Below are 18,250 nucleotides of genomic sequence, written 5' to 3' on the forward strand. Positions count from 1 at the left end.
GGGCCGATAGAGTTGAGGCTCAGCTGTGAAACCTATGTTTTTCAGGGGTTTTGTCAGTTTTTATTGTTAAATCTGTTTCCCTGGGTCTTTTCCCGTGTATTATGAGTAAATTTTCTTTTTGTTGGTACCGGTAATGGTTTTATTTTGTTGTATTTATCCGCGACACCTTAAAGGCCGGTCCGCGAAAATATTGTCGGACATAAAACGGTCCGTGGCGCAAAAAAGGTTGGGGACCGCTGACTTATAATGTATAATAAGGTAAAGACTCTAACATATTAGAAAGAAACTCCCAACAATCAGACAGTTCTTCATTAGCAGCACTTTGCAAAAGTGAAAGAAGAACTCCCTTTTGACAGGAAGGAGACCTCAATTTGTGCAATCTGTGTAGAAGTACAGATTTTCATCATTTCAAAACCTTCAAAGGATGAATCACATCCATTGAATCACAATCTGAATGGTTGCTGCCTTTAAGTTTTGAGCGTACTTTTGCAGATTTCATGAAGGGCTGTTTTCCATTTTTACTGGAACAAGACTACTTAAAGAAAGGAGGCCAGTCTAACAGAGCACACATCTCATTGTGTAATTAGATGTAAACTAGCTCAAGGACAGCACTTTCTCCAGCCCCATTATCAACAGTAATGCTGTTTTTTATCGGACACTGCTGTGGTTGAATTTCCTCTTCTCTTCATGAAAACGTACACTCCCATTCAATCTGAATTAACCGGAAACAGCAGAGCTTCAGATTTACTAAGAGCATCTTACTACAACACAGTAATGAGTAAACAATCCGTTTGTTAGATGAGATGTTTAATAGGTTGGGTGGTCCTTCTCTCAATGGAGATCTTACTTTACACATTTTTCTATATTAACAATATATTTACACTTTTACAAATGTTTGTTCCACATAATCTGTAATGCATTTTAATAATGATTCATATTAGAGCAATCTAATCAAACTGTCTCAATGCATATTAAAAAGTTGAACATGAGAAGAAATATTTTGGTGTAGCAGCTTTCAGATTAAAGCGATGACTGAGCTGCTTATAGCAGGAGCCGGAGTACAACAGACACAAAATCAGTCTGTTTTCCTTCAGGTCTTCAGTGAGCTCCCCTTATCTTGTTTTCAAACATGAACTCTACAATTTCCAGCACACAGTAGAAGAGTCATGTTTTGTCACTATTTGAAATATTCTGTTTTAAATCAAAGAGCTGCCTGGATAGAGCATGCAGAATGCAGCATCTTGCCTGTAGTGAAATCACCAGAAAATGACCCATTCTATTATCATTTGGGTTCAACAGCTGCATCATATAGTTGCATTACGGAGCTACCAAGTTAAACACTGTTTAAGACCATTTTAGTTTTCTTGCAGTGCAGCATATTAACTTGTCATTGTGACATGCAGCTTGTCAGGTCAAAGCCCTACTATAGTGATTTTCTAATCACTTTGGACACCCACGGATAGAAATGCATGCCACTTCAATACCATGCTGCTCTCACAAAGCTATAATTTTTGCTACTGCAGAATTTCTGGATGCTTATCTTACAGTGAGAGTGGCTTCACAGGAACATGGTTTCCCATATCATGCCGTTAACTGGAGAAAAGCCAGGCAGATATTAAAGGCAGATTAAAGAAATACATCAGCATTTAATTTCTTGCTGTGAGCCAGATGAGATCATTACCACAGCCAAGAACCTCATAGATAGGCCTAACATTAAGATTGCAAATGGGAGAAGGAGGATCTGTCAAAAAGACCCCTCTAAAACTCACTGACATATTACTTTGTTAACATTTAGACTCTCTAGGTGTAAAAATGTAAAGTCATTATGATACGGGGTCTAGAAGCAAAGTCTCTGAACACTGATACTAATCAGACAATGAATGAGTTTGACATTTTTAAGAATTGATGTTATCTAAATTAGCTTGCAGCCGTTTGTAGTCTTTATGCCAGCTGCAAGCTGGTTAGTTTAAGTTAGGTTGTAAATGGTTTGGCATATGGATTTATGTAACAATTTTTAAATCATGCTAAGCTAACTAACTAGGTTAGCTACTTGATTAGCTTAGCATAGGATATAAATCGAATTGTTATTTACTAGCAATCTTCTTTTTAGTCTTTTTAGTCTTAGGCTAACCAACAGCTTAGCTTGTAATTTCAAATGTATTGGTATTTACAGTCCATTTAAAATATTTTTGGTGAGCTAAGCTAACTAACAGTTGCTGATTAGCTTAACTTAGCATATAGGCGCTCTTCTAGTCTTGCTGACCACTTAAAGCTTTTTTACAGAGTGGTATAATGATCTCATCAGGCTCCTGTTAAAATATCTTACTGTTACTTTTAAATTAAAGCAAAACATTGAGGCATAAACACCTGATGATGCTTCATGTACATCCCTGCTATGAAATATTATTCGGCGTGCCTTGAATATGAGAAGATAATATTATAGTCACATTTTCACTGCAGTCACATTAACCGGGATGCAAATCACATGGTACAAAACCTTCACAGCAGCACTTGGAAGGACATTTGATATATTTGTGCGTTACTGCTGTGAGATACTACAGACAAGTACCATAGCTACCATTATGCATTTATATTATGATATGTATCCAAACAACAGCAAAATGTGATCTGTTCATTAAAGCAGCCTTTGATGTCTTGTTCAGGCAAATCCCTGTAGCTGATTATACTAAGAGAACTTCCCTCTGGTAGCATATATTGACATTTTCTCTCTTCATTTATTAATGTTCACAGCTCCCTCCGTAACACACGTCACAGTGTATGAGAAAATACGTTATTGCACTCTCACCGACTCATCCAGAGATGTTGATGGAAGCTGTTAGCGAACAGAGATGTCTATGAAGCCCAAAGAAATAATGAATTATTATTCAAGATGTGCGACAGACTAATATGAGAATTTAAATTCAGGTCAAAGAAGCTAAACTGGCAATCGCAAGGCCTGGCACTGGAGAGATAGCGGGGGACACTTAAGTCACAAGTTTAATGAAGCGGTTCACAAAGGGGACGTCACTCTGATTCTGAGTGGATTGTAGATGCAGGAGGATGCTTTGGTGTGATTTATCTGAGTTCAGGCCCTCTTGGTAATATGCACACATCTATCATGAAATCGAAAATCAGCTGCCTCTGAATCAAAATATGTGTCATGCTCATATCTCGAGGTTAAGGTTCAAGCTGTCAAGAAAGGCAGATAAAAATAAATAAATTCAGGCAGAGAGAGAATTTCTCTCGGGGGGATAAGCCTTTGAGTGCTACATCAGAAGCATTATTACTTGTGAAAATATAAGCACACTTCATTAGCTAAGGACTTCACTTATAAAACATTGCCTTGAGCATGCATAAAATGCAATGTTGGTGCTGGATGTTGTGGTGAGTGTCTTAGTAACTTAAGGAAATGGGAGAATTAAGAGAGCTTTTTGGAATACAATACCTAATGCACAGGCTGAGTGATGCACAGAGCAGAAGATGTTATTTGTCCATTGCTAATGATGACACATGGAAATCAAATATGTGCAGAAATTCTTAAATTATCCTTCTGTATTATTTGAGTTTTCCTATAAAGATTTCCATTTACAGTAATGTATCTATTCCTTTCCTGCAGACAGCCAGATGAAAAGATTGATTACTCTCATGTCTATACAGTTAATGGTGGTGGACAAAGTCTGTCTAATGGCTCAGTCACACTAGAGTAAAATATGATGGTGACTTACTTGCACCTGGGAAAAATTGGTTGTTGCCAGATGACTAGTTGTGGCAACCAACTGGTCACTCAGAGACTGAGCATCTAACACTTTCAGTCTCTGCAGTTACTTTCAGTTGCAAGACAATTGCACAGGTTGCCTGGTGGGAGGCAACCTGTCTCCAGAAAATCGGAGTCTGACTCAGAGTGACAGCAACTGCTCTCAGACAGGTTGACAAGGGTTTGAAAATATTATTGCCAACATGATGCAATCAATCTGAGTTTGTCTGTGCTGATGAGTGCAACTTGTCTGCCATGTCTCTTTGCATTAGTCATCTCAACTCAACTAGTTGCCAACTGGGTGGTTTCTGGTTATATTCCTTAGAAAAGCAAGGTTGATAAGCACCTACGTCACTTTACAGTTATACTGCTGTCCTATAGTAACTACATTACTAATTGTGGAGGAACTTCTCTTTCAAATCTACGAGATTCTGGTTGGACTCTGAGTGCAAGTAGTTAATGTGATTTTTCTGCATATGCAGATGGCAACAGATTTGCAAATTTTAACCAATTTATTTAATCATTGGATTACCACAACAGGTCGCATGTAGTTGCCAATTTGGACCCATTCAATAGCAAACTGATAGCAGAGTTGCTCTTATTGCCTGAAGACAGCAACTGCAAATGATCACAGACTCAGTTCCGTCTTTGAAGCAACTGTTTCAAAGGCAACAAGATCGCAGGTTTATAGCACAGTTAAAATAATTTTGGTCATTTATGGTCTCCAATCACTTTTCCCCTAATAATCTAGTAACTCCCAGCTTGTGTTCTGTGTCAAAAACCAAAGAGTAAAATCAACACCTTGACTCCCTTTATCAGGAAGGACGTCACTACCCTTAGTTAGAAAGTAGTTTCACACATATTGACCTACAAAGACAATAAATGTCATTTTTGCAGTTCTGTTTATGAATATATTACACAAACATGACATAATGCATTAATTATTTAAATAAAATGTGTTTAAAAGGAGATTTGGTTATCTTGACACTGAGCCAGGCCAGCTACCCTTTGATTTCCAGTCAGGCTAAATTATGCCAGATGAGGCTTCATAAAGTATGTCTCTAAAGACATGTTAGTGGTATCAATCTTCTCATGTAACTCTCAAAAAGAAATCAAACAGATGCATTTCCCAAAATATCTAACAACCTTTTTATTTATCTTCCTTTTTATCGTTTCTATTAGCTCAGAAGCTGTTGTGCTATTGTTGACTTTCCAAAAAGTAATGTAAAGCTAGTATAATTTTTGCTTCTTTGTATAACATGTGGACAGAGATGGTTTCAGACTTTGCCATCCATTATTTTGTCTCTACTAGCCAGACTTTGGATGTGCTCTGGTTTGACTGTCTGAAAGCCAACATCTCCTCTGATTTTAGGAAAGGGCTAAACAAGGCTGCACCACAGCTGAACCAGCAGGGTTTTACATCCTGCAGGGCTACAAACAGCAACCTGTAAAACAGATATTGATTTCAATAAAGCAATCTTTTTTTAAGTATGTTGATTAATAATTTCACTTTAGGCTAAACAGGTGAAACTGAATTTTGTTATATGACTGGAAGAAAACAACTATTTCTACTTGCTGTTTAACAAGTGGAATAATAACTTTTCCAGGTGTGCCCAGATTAAAGAAGAAAACACTTTAAATTCAACTGCTGTTTCAGATTTTACTGTTCTTTGGCTCTGAAGTCAGAGAAGATGTCTGCCAAAACAGACCACAAGCCACAGCCAGCTGGTAGAGACAGGTCACATTATTCATCTTTTTTGGCAACCGTGTTCTGTTGTCCATCCTGCGGCGAAACCCTCTGCAGTACCAACAAACCAGAGAAGGTCAGAGAGATCCCAACCCACCACAATGTTATCTGGGCTTCCCCAAAGATCAGCTGGCCCAGGAAAGCCTGCAAAGAAAAAAACATCATGCCTGTTTTTAGAAACAAATTGCCAATAAAGGTGCCCTAATGGCAATATCCCTGCTGAGCTTAACAATGAAGAGCCATAAATCACAGTGACAAGTTATTTCTGAATACAGTCTAGCCTATTTTCTAAAATAAATCAGGTTACATAAGAAGGAAGGACGTTAAGGTCAACGTGAAAATATTTTCACCCTCTACTGTCTGATGTAAAGGATTTCACTCAGAGGACACGAAGTAAGAGCTATAAGAGACAGATCGTCACTTACGGAAGATATGAAGTTGGAGGCAGTGGTGGTCACAGTGGTTCGGGTGGAGGACGAGGAATACCTGAGTGCTTTGGCAAGGAAGGTCCACATCACAGCATTGCAGGTGAAAAGCAGGCCGCCACACAGCAGCCTCAGAGGGATATGAAGCTGAAAGACGAGAGAAGAAACTTATTAAAGATGCTCTTGACAAATTTTTCTCCCCCATCTTTAAATATCACAACAATGTAATAGGTATTGGGCAGCATGAATACCTAGTTTGGCTAACATTTGACTTTCACCTTCATTGTTAGCATCCACGGTCAAAGTTAACCTTGTAAAAAAAAATTTCAAGCAACCACATCGAGTAATATATTATATGAAAGGCGACGGAGAGAGCTGCACAACACACTTTTTCCAATACAAAGTCCAACAACGTCACATTGATGCCATAACGGGTTGATGTCATCATATTGGAATAAAAACATCATAAAACATCAAAGTTATTTGTACAGCCCATGCCCTTCGGGGGAAGTTGCACTCTCTGAGAGCTCTTGTTTAATTATTTGTTTGCATTAATACACAAAATCTCGACTGACTCACTGTGCGTTACAGTCCGCCACACAATATGTGAACCTGCAGATGGTTTGATTCAGTTGACCTTTTGCAGACTTTTACAAAAGAGTGACAAACTTTTCTGTAACTGTGAAATCTTTGTGAATGGTTTGTGTTTTGCTAAGTCTATTCAGCTATACTGTTTGCCTATTTTCCCATCAGGAGACTGTTTGGACCCCCGGGTCATTTTGGCCTGCTTTAAACTTGAGTGAATATTATAAAAGTGAACTGTATTGTATTTTTCTCTTACAATAAAGAGAAAAAATCATAGGAATAACAAACATAATATCCTAAAAAAAATGAACTCCTCTTTCTTTTGAAGAGCTGTGGATACAGATTTTCTCTACACCTTCTTCTTATTTTGAGTATAATCCATTTCCCAAAAAAGAGACAAAAGCAACACTGACTTCAGTCTTATCATTAAACTGATGCTAATGGATTATAATGGTACTAGCTCTAATGCTAGATGATCTAATGTAATGAATGTGACCCTGTGAAACACAAAAGAAATACGCCAACACACAGTATAAAACAATTTGTTGTACCATGCATCTCCAAAAGACATGTAGCTTAGTTAAAAGGTATTCACTTCAGTTTTAATTATACAGCGCCAAATCACAACAAGAGTCATCTCAAGGCGCTTTAGACAGTAAGGTGAAGACCCTACAATAATGCAGAGAAAACCCCAACAATGAGAGAGACCCCTAGCTCTTTCCCGACAGTGGGAAAGAAAAACTCCCTTTTAACAGGAAGAAACGTCCAGCAGTATCATGCTCATAGAGGGGCCAGTGGCCAAAGGTAGTCACTTAGTTCTAACATTTACTTTCCAAAGCTTCACAGTGCATTGTTCCTGTTTGTTTTTCTCTATGTTTCCACGTCCTGTAGTCTGATGTGAGGCAGGCAAATCTCGTGGTGCAAAGTAACAGCCTTTACATTCGCTTTGCATCCACCTGCAATCCTAATTTGCAATTCTGTCAATTCATTTGTGCCTTAAATCACGTACCGGGGTCGCTGCTTTTCACGTTTCTACAGTTTAAGGCTTCAGACAGCCGTCTGCAGATGTTTCTGACATCACTGTGTGACGTATGTAGGCAGCTTGAAGGTCATTCACAGAAAAACTTGACATCATCACCATCACATACCAGCCGTTCAGCTTATTATCTACACGCAGAGATAATTTTTACGCTTATAGAATAAAACAATGCCTTAATACAAGTAATTGTAGTGGTGTGCTTCGGGGGCGCGGGTACGCCACGAGCGCGCCGCTGCCTGAGCGGGCTCCCCCAGTGTGATGCCGCAGATGGTGCTGATGCTGAGGGAGGCGGTGAGGAGAGGCGGGCGGGGATAACCCCCCTAACTTCCCTCGTGAGAAATCACCCCGCTCGCAGGCGAGCATTATTATTCACCCTCACTGTGTTAATAATTAAAGCGAGTTTAACTGCGGCAATGCCTCACCCGGTCACAGGCGGTAGTTTCGTCCGCCTGTCTGAATTTCCGCTGTTCTCCCCATGTCCGGAGTCCGGTTTCACAGACACCCTTCAGGTAGTCGGCTCCCAGCGACAGTTTGGCCGAGGACGACGCCACGGCCCCGAGGAAACCCGCCAGCAGTGCATAGAAAACTCCCGGGAACATGGTAGTGGTGATGATGGTGATGATAGGCGAGGGACATTATTTTCTAATCCATCTTTTTACATGTCTGCTGCTGAAGCTGGTCGGCGCTGAGCTGCGTGCATGCTTGTATGACTGTCACTGAGCACGTTTTCCTGCACTTTCCATCGACAGCCGTCCGGTGGCAGTCACACAACTCATGGCCGTGGCTCTCCGAGGCATTCTGGGAATTGTAGTTCCGTAATATTAGTTCCGATATTTTAGTTTCGTATTATCTATTTTTTATATTTATATCATTTTGACTCTTAGTTTTTAAGTCAGTGTAGCTTCAGTTAGTTTCCATGGTGTTTTTTTTTTAAGTTAATTTATTATTATTATTATTATTATTTTCAGAGTTGGTTTTAGTCTTTTTAATTGTTATTTAATATGTTGTATATTATAGAGGCAAGATTTCGGACAATCAGTAAAGGAATTACAACAAAAACACAACTTTTTGGAAGCAGTGGACTCTCAGTCTTGTAGGGATGCAAAGTCTACATAAACATGTTCATTTAAATCCCCATCAGGCAAGTTGTAATACCATTTTTTATACCAAACCAACAAATATTTAAAGTAAGGCTATTTCCTTTATATTCTTTTTCATTTTATTTTAGTTATGAGAAGTGACAATTACAGGTAAAGTCACACTTTTGTATAAATCACATAATATATCCCACATTAGTGAATACATGCCTTAAGTTTTTTATTAAAACATTGTGAGGTTAAGAAGAGTTTGAACTGAAGTCCCTTCACATTATTTTGTACTATAAATCCTGGGTGGAGCAGAGGGCAGTCAATACTAATGTAATGTTCTTGAGTGTGGGTGGAGAGCACTGACTCCACTTGATCCAGGGACAAACCTTGGTTTGCTTTTAGCATACTGATGAGCTGCAGTATAAAGGTTCATTACATTAACCCACACAGGGTATAAGTTAAGTGGGTGAGAGGCGTATGAATGTGTGTTGGTCACTTATGGTCCTTCGGTGGTCCTTATAGAGAGAGGACCCTGTAAGAGAGGTGGAACCAGAGCAAGACTAAATGAGTCTCCTAATTAGAGGCAGAGAATTGAGCAACAGCTCAGATCCATGGGTCTGTAATGAGAGTATTAATCAGAGTGTTGTAATAGAGACAAGAGTCATCAGACAGATGTCCGTCTCTTCATCGGACTCTGCAGCTGAACATCTGGTTGTAGATGGATGAGAGACCATTCAGTCAGCATTGCGTTTGGCTATTAATTTGGCTTTTCATGTGGAGCAGCATGAATCAGTGCTTCATACACCAGTGTAGTGAACCCAGCATAGCGCACACTGCCTGGCCTTTATAGTAAAACACAAGACTGTGCATGGGAAATAGAAAGAACACAAACAGTGATGCATAAACTCGCCGTAATTACTTTACTTTCAAATGTAGGTGAATACATTTGAACGTGTGATGTCTGCTCTTACAACTAATTGACTTATTGCAAAGAAGGGAGACATGACCTTTTCAAAAAAGAAAAAAAAAGTCAAAATTTGAATAAATACTGATCTTTTGGTAAAATGGTACAACAGATTGACACTGTTATTCAAAAATTGATTATATCAGTGAAGATAATTCAGGTTGCCTTGGAACTGTTCGCAGCCGAGTGTGAAGTGGTGGGAATGAGAATCAGCACCTCCAAATCTGAGGCCATGGTCCTCAGCCGGAAAAGGGTGGAGTGCCCACTCCGGGTCAGGGACGAGTTCCTGCCCCAAATGGAGGAGTTTAAGTATCTCGGGGTCTTGTTCACAAGTGATGGGAGAAGGGAGCAGGAGCTCGACAGACGGGTTGGTGCAGCGGCTGCAGTAATGCGGACGCTGTACCGGTCTGTTGTGGTGAAGAGAGAGCTGAGTGTAAAAGCGAAGCTCTCAATTTACCGGTCGATCTATGCCTCTACCCTCACCTATGGTCACGAGCTGTGGGTAGTGACTGAAAGAACGAGATCGCGAATACAAGCGGCAGAAATGAGCTTCCTCCGAAGGGTGGCTGGTCTCTCCCTTAGAGATAGGGTGAGAAGTTTAGCCATCCAGGAGGGGCTCAGAGTAGAGCCGCTGCTCCTCCACATCGAAAGGAGCCAGTTGAGGTGGTTCAGGCACCTGACAAGGATGCCTCCTGGGAGCCTCCTGGGTGAGGTTTTCCGGGCATGTCCCACCGGGAGGAGGCCCCGGGGGAGACCCAGGACAGGCTGGAGAGATTATATCTCTCGGCTGGCCTGGGAACGCCTTGGTATCCCGCGGACAAGCTGGAGGAGGTGGCTGGGGAGAGGGAGGTTTGGGCTTCTCTGCTTGGGCTGCTGCCCCCGCGACCCGGCCCCGGATAAGCGGAAGGAAATGGATGGATGGATGGAGATAATTCAGGTTACTGAAGCAACCAGCTTATTTTTGTAGTTCTGGTTGATTTCTACGTTTCTTATGTATTTTAAAAAGTTTTCTCAACAAAAAAGTTTGATTTATTTATATAAAATAATTTTAAGATGCACTTTAAGTGGTCTAACCATGAGAAATTATATAAAAATACTCGAAGTAGTTTTAGTCTAAGGCAGAGGTGGAGGTTTCTTCTGCTAAGCCAGCATGGTTTAGTCTAAATTTAACATCAACACTTTAATTTGTCTGATATAATAATTAAATGAAGCAACCAGCTTATTTATGTGGAAAAATATCTTAAATTACTGTGATTAAAGTTTACCAAACACAGTGTTAACTACAGGGAGGCAAAAAGAAAACGTCACCTAGCTTATATTTAGACTTAAAACAGACTGCACAGTCTACTGCTTGCACTATGAGCAACATCATGTATTTTATCACAGAGTAAATCATTATTACAGCTATTTTAGCTGATTTAAGGCTCCTTTGACAACGTATTTGAAGCTCTCATACAAGAGAGTTAAGAAAAAACTGTAACAAATAAATAAATAAGTCAATAAAACAATAATATACTTATAATAAATGTCTGTCTATAATATAGACAGACATTTACAAGCATGTTTTTAGATTGTTGGAGAAATCCAGAGAACATGCAAACATCCACACCGAAAGGAATCAGCCAGCAGATTCAAACCCAGATCCCCTTTGGAGTGAGGTGATAGTGCTAACCGCTGCACCAATGTGCCACCACTTCTGAATGTGTATGTGTGTAAACACACATTAACAGTGATGAAGTGGTAAGTCATGACAGTAAATCAGCAACCACAAATAGCAGGATTTTAAAGTAGTGAAGCAGGTAAACGTCACTCAGTCTTCGTTAATCTAATTTAAACCTGCGTCTTTCCATCTGTAACATACTGAAATGGTTATTCTGCAAAAGATTTAGCATATCACCTGGTATTTCCTAAGAAATTATGTGTTACCCTCGTCATACTCAGCTCAGTTCTGGACAGGTTTGGGGTGGCCTACTTTGCTAAGGCCAAGTCTACTGTTGCCATTGTTTATAAATCCGGAAAATTACATCATTACTTGGCACAACTTCCCCAACCACATCTTTACTGGCCAGCAGAGGTCTCTAGTGTTCTGCAGAAATATAGACATCGACTACAAACCTGCTGTGGATGTAAATCATTGACTTGCAGCCTGCATGCTGTCGATTCAGGTAACAATTAGGTTGAAATACAACCTATTTTCACTGTTTATGCTTTGATAAGTTGTTTCCACATCTGCCCATTGCTTTTCCATCTTGACATTTGGAAGTAATAACATTTTGATTATTCCATAAAGAAGTTATTATGACAGCATTGCTGCTGTCAGTGCCTTTGTATGTTAGCTTACAAGAATTTAGCTAAGAAGCAAATCATAGAGTTCTCAAAGGAAATTAGAGTCACAAAACATGGGCAGTAATAAAACCTGAAGCTCATAACAGTGCAGGTTGTTTGTGTGTGTAGTTTGCATGCAGTATGTGTGTTTGTTTTCCTGTTGCCCATGGAAGAGGAAATTAAAGTGTGAGCAATGACAAGGCAGAAGACAAGTAAGGTGTCCTCTGCATTGATTTCAGTGAAACAAGCTTCAGGGGAACCATTGTCCTCACTCCATCACATTTAGACTTTTGACACAGTCATCCTTTTGGCTTAGAAGCAAAAATCTTCTCATACTGAGTTTCCAGCCTGAAGCCCCTCTGACAAACACAAGTGTCAAGTTAGACCACTAATTGGGGTCCTTCTGCTTCTGTTCAAATGAGGGATAATTGAGCCCACAGAGAGCCTTAGTGACAGTTTTGCTTAAGGTCTGCCGCTGCTGTCTAGTATCTTTGTCCGCCTTTTATGCTTTCGGTCCTCCAGGGTGATCTAATAATGAAAAAATATGTATGTCTTCAAACTGTAGGGTTCATTAGTGTAATGGCTTTAACTCTGACATTTAACTCTGGCAAACGATTGATGACTAAAATAGATTATAATGAAATTTGATAAGCAAAAAGTCTTTGAAGTGTCTTTTTTTTATTACCTTTCTATTTTGAATAATTTTTCATGGAAACTAGGGATTTTTATATATGATGTGCAAATAGTTTAACTTCATGATGGAGAAAATGAATTCACAGCTGCAGCTTGCGTTTTCAGTACTGACTAAAGGACTAAAGTGGTCCTAAGGTGCTGGCATTTTTTGATATGTGAAATCTTGCACTGTTGCCAGCCAGATACTTTCCAGATGGTATTACATGGTGGATCAAAAATCTTTCAGGTCCTGTCCATGTGAAATATTTGTGAAGCCCTTGAGCCAAAGGGCCCAACTTTCACTCTGTAGGAAAACTCCATTATTGATTTGTGTGGCAATTTTCAGTTTCACTACAGCCTGGAGAGTTGTTTGTCACTGGCCAGTCAGTAAATCAGTCACTTCCGTTCACAAAAATATGCTAAAGAACAGAACAATCATATGGAATTTCTCTGCCAACTGACTGGGGAATACACATTTTTCCCTAGTGACAGGTGGTTGCCAGGGGATCACTGAACAGTTTGTAAGTCAATTTTGCAATTATTATAATACTATTTTTTTCCTTGCAATTGTTGGTTGCCAGATGGTTGGGGAGCAGTCTTTAGGTGCTTTATTCACTTGACTCTACATTTCACCATTTGGTCACACGTCCAAAATGGTGGATTTGTTAATGTCACATGGTTAGTGGTCATGTGTCTGCAAACCTGTTTGTTTTCTTGGGGGGGTTTTAACCAGTGGAGTTGCCCCCTGCTGGCAGTTAGAAATAATGCTGGTTTGTGGCATTTACTTATGCACCTTTGTAACTGAAGAGACTTCCTTAAACCTGCAGTAGATTCAGTTTTCATAGACAAAAGTTATATCTATCTTTTATATGCCCTCTACTGCATTAACAGCAATGAATTAACGAGCTTTAAATTAGTTGCGATAAGGTTATCAGAAGGTTATTTCATCAATTTCACTTAAAATATGTTATGTACGGACCTGGATTTTTGATATTATGAAGGCCATATCTGATACATTTGTGTTAATTTCCTGGTCTTAATTGTCTTCATTCTTGTACAAGTATTGGTATTAAAAAGAATCATACAAAGTGCTGCCTCCATATTTAGCATCACGCAGGCTTATTTCTAAGCCTCCTAATGAATATGCATGGCTTCATCTTACACCTGTGCATGGAAAGAGGCAGTAGGGAGAGAGATACAGTGAAATATTCGGTCAAAGGCAGAGATCCAATAAAATCCCTCTCCTTTGCTTTTAGCTTCTCTTTCCTGTTTCTGTCTGACTTACACACACAAATACACACACAGTCGAATAAACATAGTCAGCTGACCTTGTCAGCATACAGGGTCAATAGCTCCCCTCTAGTTCATTAAGTAGTTAGTGACGAGGTTGTGAATAATGCAGGCTGGTGTGCAAACATATGCAATCTTTTGGCAAGCTGAGCACTGCTGCATGCCACTTATATAGGCTGTACTCAGTTATACATCTCACTCACAAATTAAATAAAGAGAAAAATGTTTTGACTCAAGATGACATGATGTCATAATTTTAAGATTACGGTAGAGTAAAACCAAAGTAAGAGCTGTCAGAAACAATAAAGTTTTTTTACATATCAGATAAGAGAGACATTTTATGGAGCCATCTTGGTGGGTAGCAAAGTTTGCACTAAACAGATAAAATGCTCCATAAACAAACTGGCTCAAAATTATCTCAGTTCTCATGGTTGCCAGAAACAATTAGATGATGTAAAATGCTAATCTAATCCAACTTTTCATTGAACATGCAGTGTCGGCTGAGCAAACGAAGGTTACTGTGTCTGTCTATTTCTATGTTATTACATGGCTTTGATTTGAACTCTGAATCTGCTAGGAGCAAAATGCTGAGGGGCATGCAGATTATGAGTGTGAATAGGTGCACAAAGTGATTGGCAGTGTAACATTATGTAGAAGTACCAGGAACAGGGACAGCCAAGCTCACAGATCTAAATAATAATACGATCACTGATGTAATACATCAGTTATTCAAATTCTGACAGCCATCTCTAAATTGAGCCTTGTTATTCATTAGTTTTCCCTGTAACCTTTCAAAATGTGCACAGACTGAACAACAATCTTTTTTTTTTTTACATCTACAAATAAAACCCTCCTTTTGCCACTTGCTACAGGTACCTTTCAGATGTCTGGATCAGAAAAAAAAATTGTAGGGCATGGTTCAGAGTTCAAAATTGGGAAACATCTCTAAAGTTCTGAAACAAGAACTCCAGAAACAAAAAGCTGGCAGCACAACATGTGATTCTTTTTCATTAAAGAGGTATTTTGACATTTTGAAAAGTATGTGTATGCACTTGGATGCATGTATAAGGTGCACATATACTTAAAAATTAAAGGAACAATTTTTTAATCCGAGTATAGCATCATCTATTATCCTTCTGAAGCCTAACAACTCAGTAGCGAAGAAAGATGTTTCCCAACACTTTTTTAAAACATCTATAACTCCTATAACTGCTAAACCATTTGCTCAATTAAAATAATTCCAACACTTCTAGAAAACAGCGACTCTACACTTTACAGTGATATTAGTGTTATTACTATAATCCCACGCACGGTGTCACATCAGCCCCATGAAGACGAAGGTTGGCTGAGAGAGTTAGTGAGAGAGATGAGCTCTCGAGAAAACAGATGGTTTATTGGACCTTTGGGTTATGTTTAACATGTTTTTTTCATTGTTTTGTTGATGCTTTTTGTTGTTGTTTTTTCTGTAAAAACCGGATAATCACTGAAAAAGACAGAGTTGATGCTTTCAGGAACCATTGGAATTTTTTGATCAAGCTAATGGTTCAAGAGTTATGGTGGTTTGACTTTTGTTTTAATAATTTAAATTCCTAGGATATTAATTTAGTCTGGTATATACCAGACAAGACTTTTGACAGTTTGACCTAGTTTGATGTTAAGGAAATTATCAACAGGTACACTAGAGTGGAAAAAACCCTGAAACAAGTGGCACTGGCAATTTTTCCATCCGTGTCATATCTCAAATCAAATCAAATCAAATCACTTTGATTATCACATCACATGTGCTAGTACACTGGTACAGCACATGTGAGTGAAATTGCTTCATAAGCAACAGTGGTAAGAAAAATACGGAACCATAAGATACAAGCCAAATATAGAAACAGGAATGTGGCAATTGTAAGAAAAGTAAAAATATAAGAATGTATGCACATTACTAAATATATATACCAAATATATATATATATATATATAAACATATGTGTATGTGCACGTATCTACATATATCTAAAATAAAATATGAAGAGGTCAGCAGTATGAATAATGTGCAAAAGAAATGGCAATATGTACAATATAGAATGCATAAATGTCGAAGTACCTATGAGTGTTTGTGTGTTTAACTCAACAAAGTGTGGCTTGTTGAGGTAGCTGTAGGGTTGCTGTGAAATCAGCTTTGCAGGTTATGGGAACTTTTGTAGTGAAGAGCTTTCGTTAACATGACAGAGTTCCACAAAGTGGAAGCCTGAATTGAAATCCCGCTTGTATCTGGCATTTGTCATGGAATACCAGAATTGCCACCTCCACCACTGGCACCCTGTGCTTTTCACAGAGGACAGCGGATTTAACCTCAGAACATATAACACATGTGAAAGCTTCCCGAGAAGTGGTGGGGAACTTTATGCTGAATGTAACATCCTTGATTATGAGTGCTTTGCTGGTGGGTCAGTGATGGTCTGGAGAGGCACATGCACTGAGGTATGCACAGGCCTCTACAGGCAAGGCAACGGCACAATGAGTGCAGTTAGGTATGGGCATGAAATTCTCCCACCCACTGTCAGACCCTACGCTGGTGCAATGGCTCCTGGCTTTCTTCCTGCTGCCCGGCCTCATCCGACAAGAGTATGCAGGCAGTTTGCGTGGGGACTGATACCGTTGACCGACACTCCCCACCCCCCAACCCTATATTGGCCTACTTGACCAAAATTCAATACAACACCCCTGGGACATTTAGCTTTGGTCCGTCTGACACCACCAGGTTGGAACTCAGACTGTCCAGGAGCTCAGTGATGCCCTGGTCCAGATCTGGGGAGAAGATTCCCCGGGAGACATTCAGTGGTCTCAATCGGAGCATGCCCGGTGGTGTGGCATGCATACAAGGACATAAGAGCTTGAATGGATGATAGAAAAACTTGAAAGTAGCCTGTGCTTTCTTTGCCTGCTCTTGAAATGCTAGTCAACCTCCCCCAGCTATAAGAACCTGTGTCCATCTTAAAGACTTGCTGCTGAAGAAGCCCAGCTAGCTCAGTCGGGAGAGCATGAGACTCTTAATCTCAGGGTCGTGGGTTCGAGCCCCACGTTGGGCGAGGGGACTTTTGTGCAACTGCCCGCAAGAGAGAAAACACGTGTGTATAGAGAACAGCAAATGGCGTGTTGTGCAAAGGAAGATGAATGTATGGTAACAGAAACCAAAGTTACACTGTCGTGCCTGCACAAGTCCACATCTCCGCCATTTAATTTGATGATTCTGGACAAAAATTTCAAGAGAGCTTAGCAAAAAAGCAACACTCTAGGTTTACCTGCATCCCTACTTTCACCTAGGGTCACAAACTGTGGGTGGTGAATGAAAGCATGAGCTCACAGATATAAGCAGCGGCAATGAGTTTTCTCCGTCGGGTGGCAGTGCTGGGCCTCGGAGATTGGATGACAAGCTTAGTATTTCAGGAGGAACTCAGATTACAGCTGCAACTCCTCCACATCGAAAGGAGCCTGCTGAGGTGGTTCGGACATTTGAACATCCAGGATGACTTTGAAGAGGTCGTTGGTCAACTCGTCAGGATGGCCGAGTGGTCTAAGGCGCCAGACTCAAGGATAGGCTCCTTCCAGACAAAAGGGACTTCTGGTCTCCAAATGGAGGCGTGGGTTCAAATCCCACTCCTGACATCTACTTTCTTTACTTAAAAATCTGTTTTCAAGAGCTTCATCGACCTTTGTGTGTTAAACTCAACAAAGTGCGGCTTGTTGAGGTTGCTGTGAAATCAGCTTTGCAGGTTATAGGAACTTTTGTAGTGAAGAGCTTTCGTTAACATGACAGAGCTCTGCTTTCTAAGTGGAAGCCTGAATTGAAATCCCGCTTGTATCTGGCATTTGTCATGGAATACCAGAATTGCCACCTCCACCACTGGCACCCTGTGCTTTTCACAGAGGACAGCGGATTTAACCTTAGAACATATAACACATGTGAAAGCTTCCCGAGAAGTCGTGGGGAACTTTATGCTGAATGTAACATCCTTGATTATGAGTGCTTTGCTGGTGGGTCAGTGATGGTCTGGAGAGGCACATGCACTGAGGTATGCACAGGCCTCTACAGGCAAGGCAACGGCACAATGAGTGCAGTTAGGTATGGGCATGAAATTCTCCGACCCACTGTCAGACCCTACGCTGGTGCAATGGCTCCTGGCTTTCTTCCTGCTGCCCGGCCTCATCCGACAAGAGTATGCAGGCAGTTTGCGTGGGGACTGATACCGTTGACCGACACTCCCCACCCCCCAACCCTATATTGGCCTACTTGACCAAAATTCAATACAACACCCCTGGGACATTTAGCTTTGGTCCGTCTGACACCACCAGGTTGGAACTCAGACTGT

General features: G+C 40.2%; 1 protein-coding gene and 2 non-coding genes across 4 annotated transcripts; 2 read left to right on the forward strand and 1 right to left on the reverse strand.

Annotated features, from left to right (window-relative positions):
- Positions 1-790: 790 nt before the first annotated feature.
- Positions 791-8,288, reverse strand: LOC120726565 (transmembrane protein 42). Of its 2 annotated transcripts, XR_005694339.1 has the most exons (4): positions 7,973-8,288; positions 5,927-6,073; positions 3,871-5,645; positions 791-3,791 (listed from the first exon to the last, which is right to left on the reverse strand). XR_005694339.1 is itself a non-coding variant. In XM_040020228.1 (3 exons), the coding sequence occupies exons 1-3, from the start codon at positions 8,147-8,149 to the stop codon at positions 5,499-5,501; spliced, it is 471 nt and encodes a 156-aa protein (XP_039876162.1). In that variant the 5' UTR covers positions 8,150-8,288; the 3' UTR covers positions 791-5,498. The 2 variants fall into 2 exon arrangements, 1 of the variants encoding a protein (XP_039876162.1); XM_040020228.1 differs by having other exon boundaries at positions 791-5,645.
- An 8,608-nt stretch (positions 8,289-16,896) lies between these two features.
- On the forward strand, positions 16,897-16,969 carry trnak-cuu. Its single transcript has one exon. It is a non-coding gene; the product is annotated as a tRNA-Lys (tRNA).
- Positions 16,970-17,435: 466 nt separating this feature from the next.
- On the forward strand, positions 17,436-17,546 carry trnal-caa. The gene is made up of 2 exons: positions 17,436-17,473; positions 17,501-17,546. It is a non-coding gene; the product is annotated as a tRNA-Leu (tRNA).
- The last annotated feature ends 704 nt before the right edge of the window (positions 17,547-18,250 follow it).

Source organism: Simochromis diagramma, unplaced genomic scaffold, assembly GCF_900408965.1.
Source record: "Simochromis diagramma unplaced genomic scaffold, fSimDia1.1 OVJJ01000753.1, whole genome shotgun sequence".
Lineage (NCBI taxonomy): Eukaryota > Metazoa > Chordata > Actinopteri > Cichliformes > Cichlidae > Simochromis > Simochromis diagramma.

Coding starts and splice junctions, on each gene's coding strand:
- LOC120726565 (XM_040020228.1), bottom strand. CDS start 8,149: ATGTTCCCGGGAGTTTTCTATGCACTGCTGGCGGGTTTCCTCGGGGCC. Junction 6,074..7,972: donor AAACTACCGCCTGTGACCGG/GTGAGGCATTGC, acceptor CTCGTCTTTCAG/CTTCATATCCCTCTGAGGCT. Junction 5,646..5,926: donor CCTCCAACTTCATATCTTCC/GTAAGTGACGAT, acceptor TTTTCTTTGCAG/GCTTTCCTGGGCCAGCTGAT.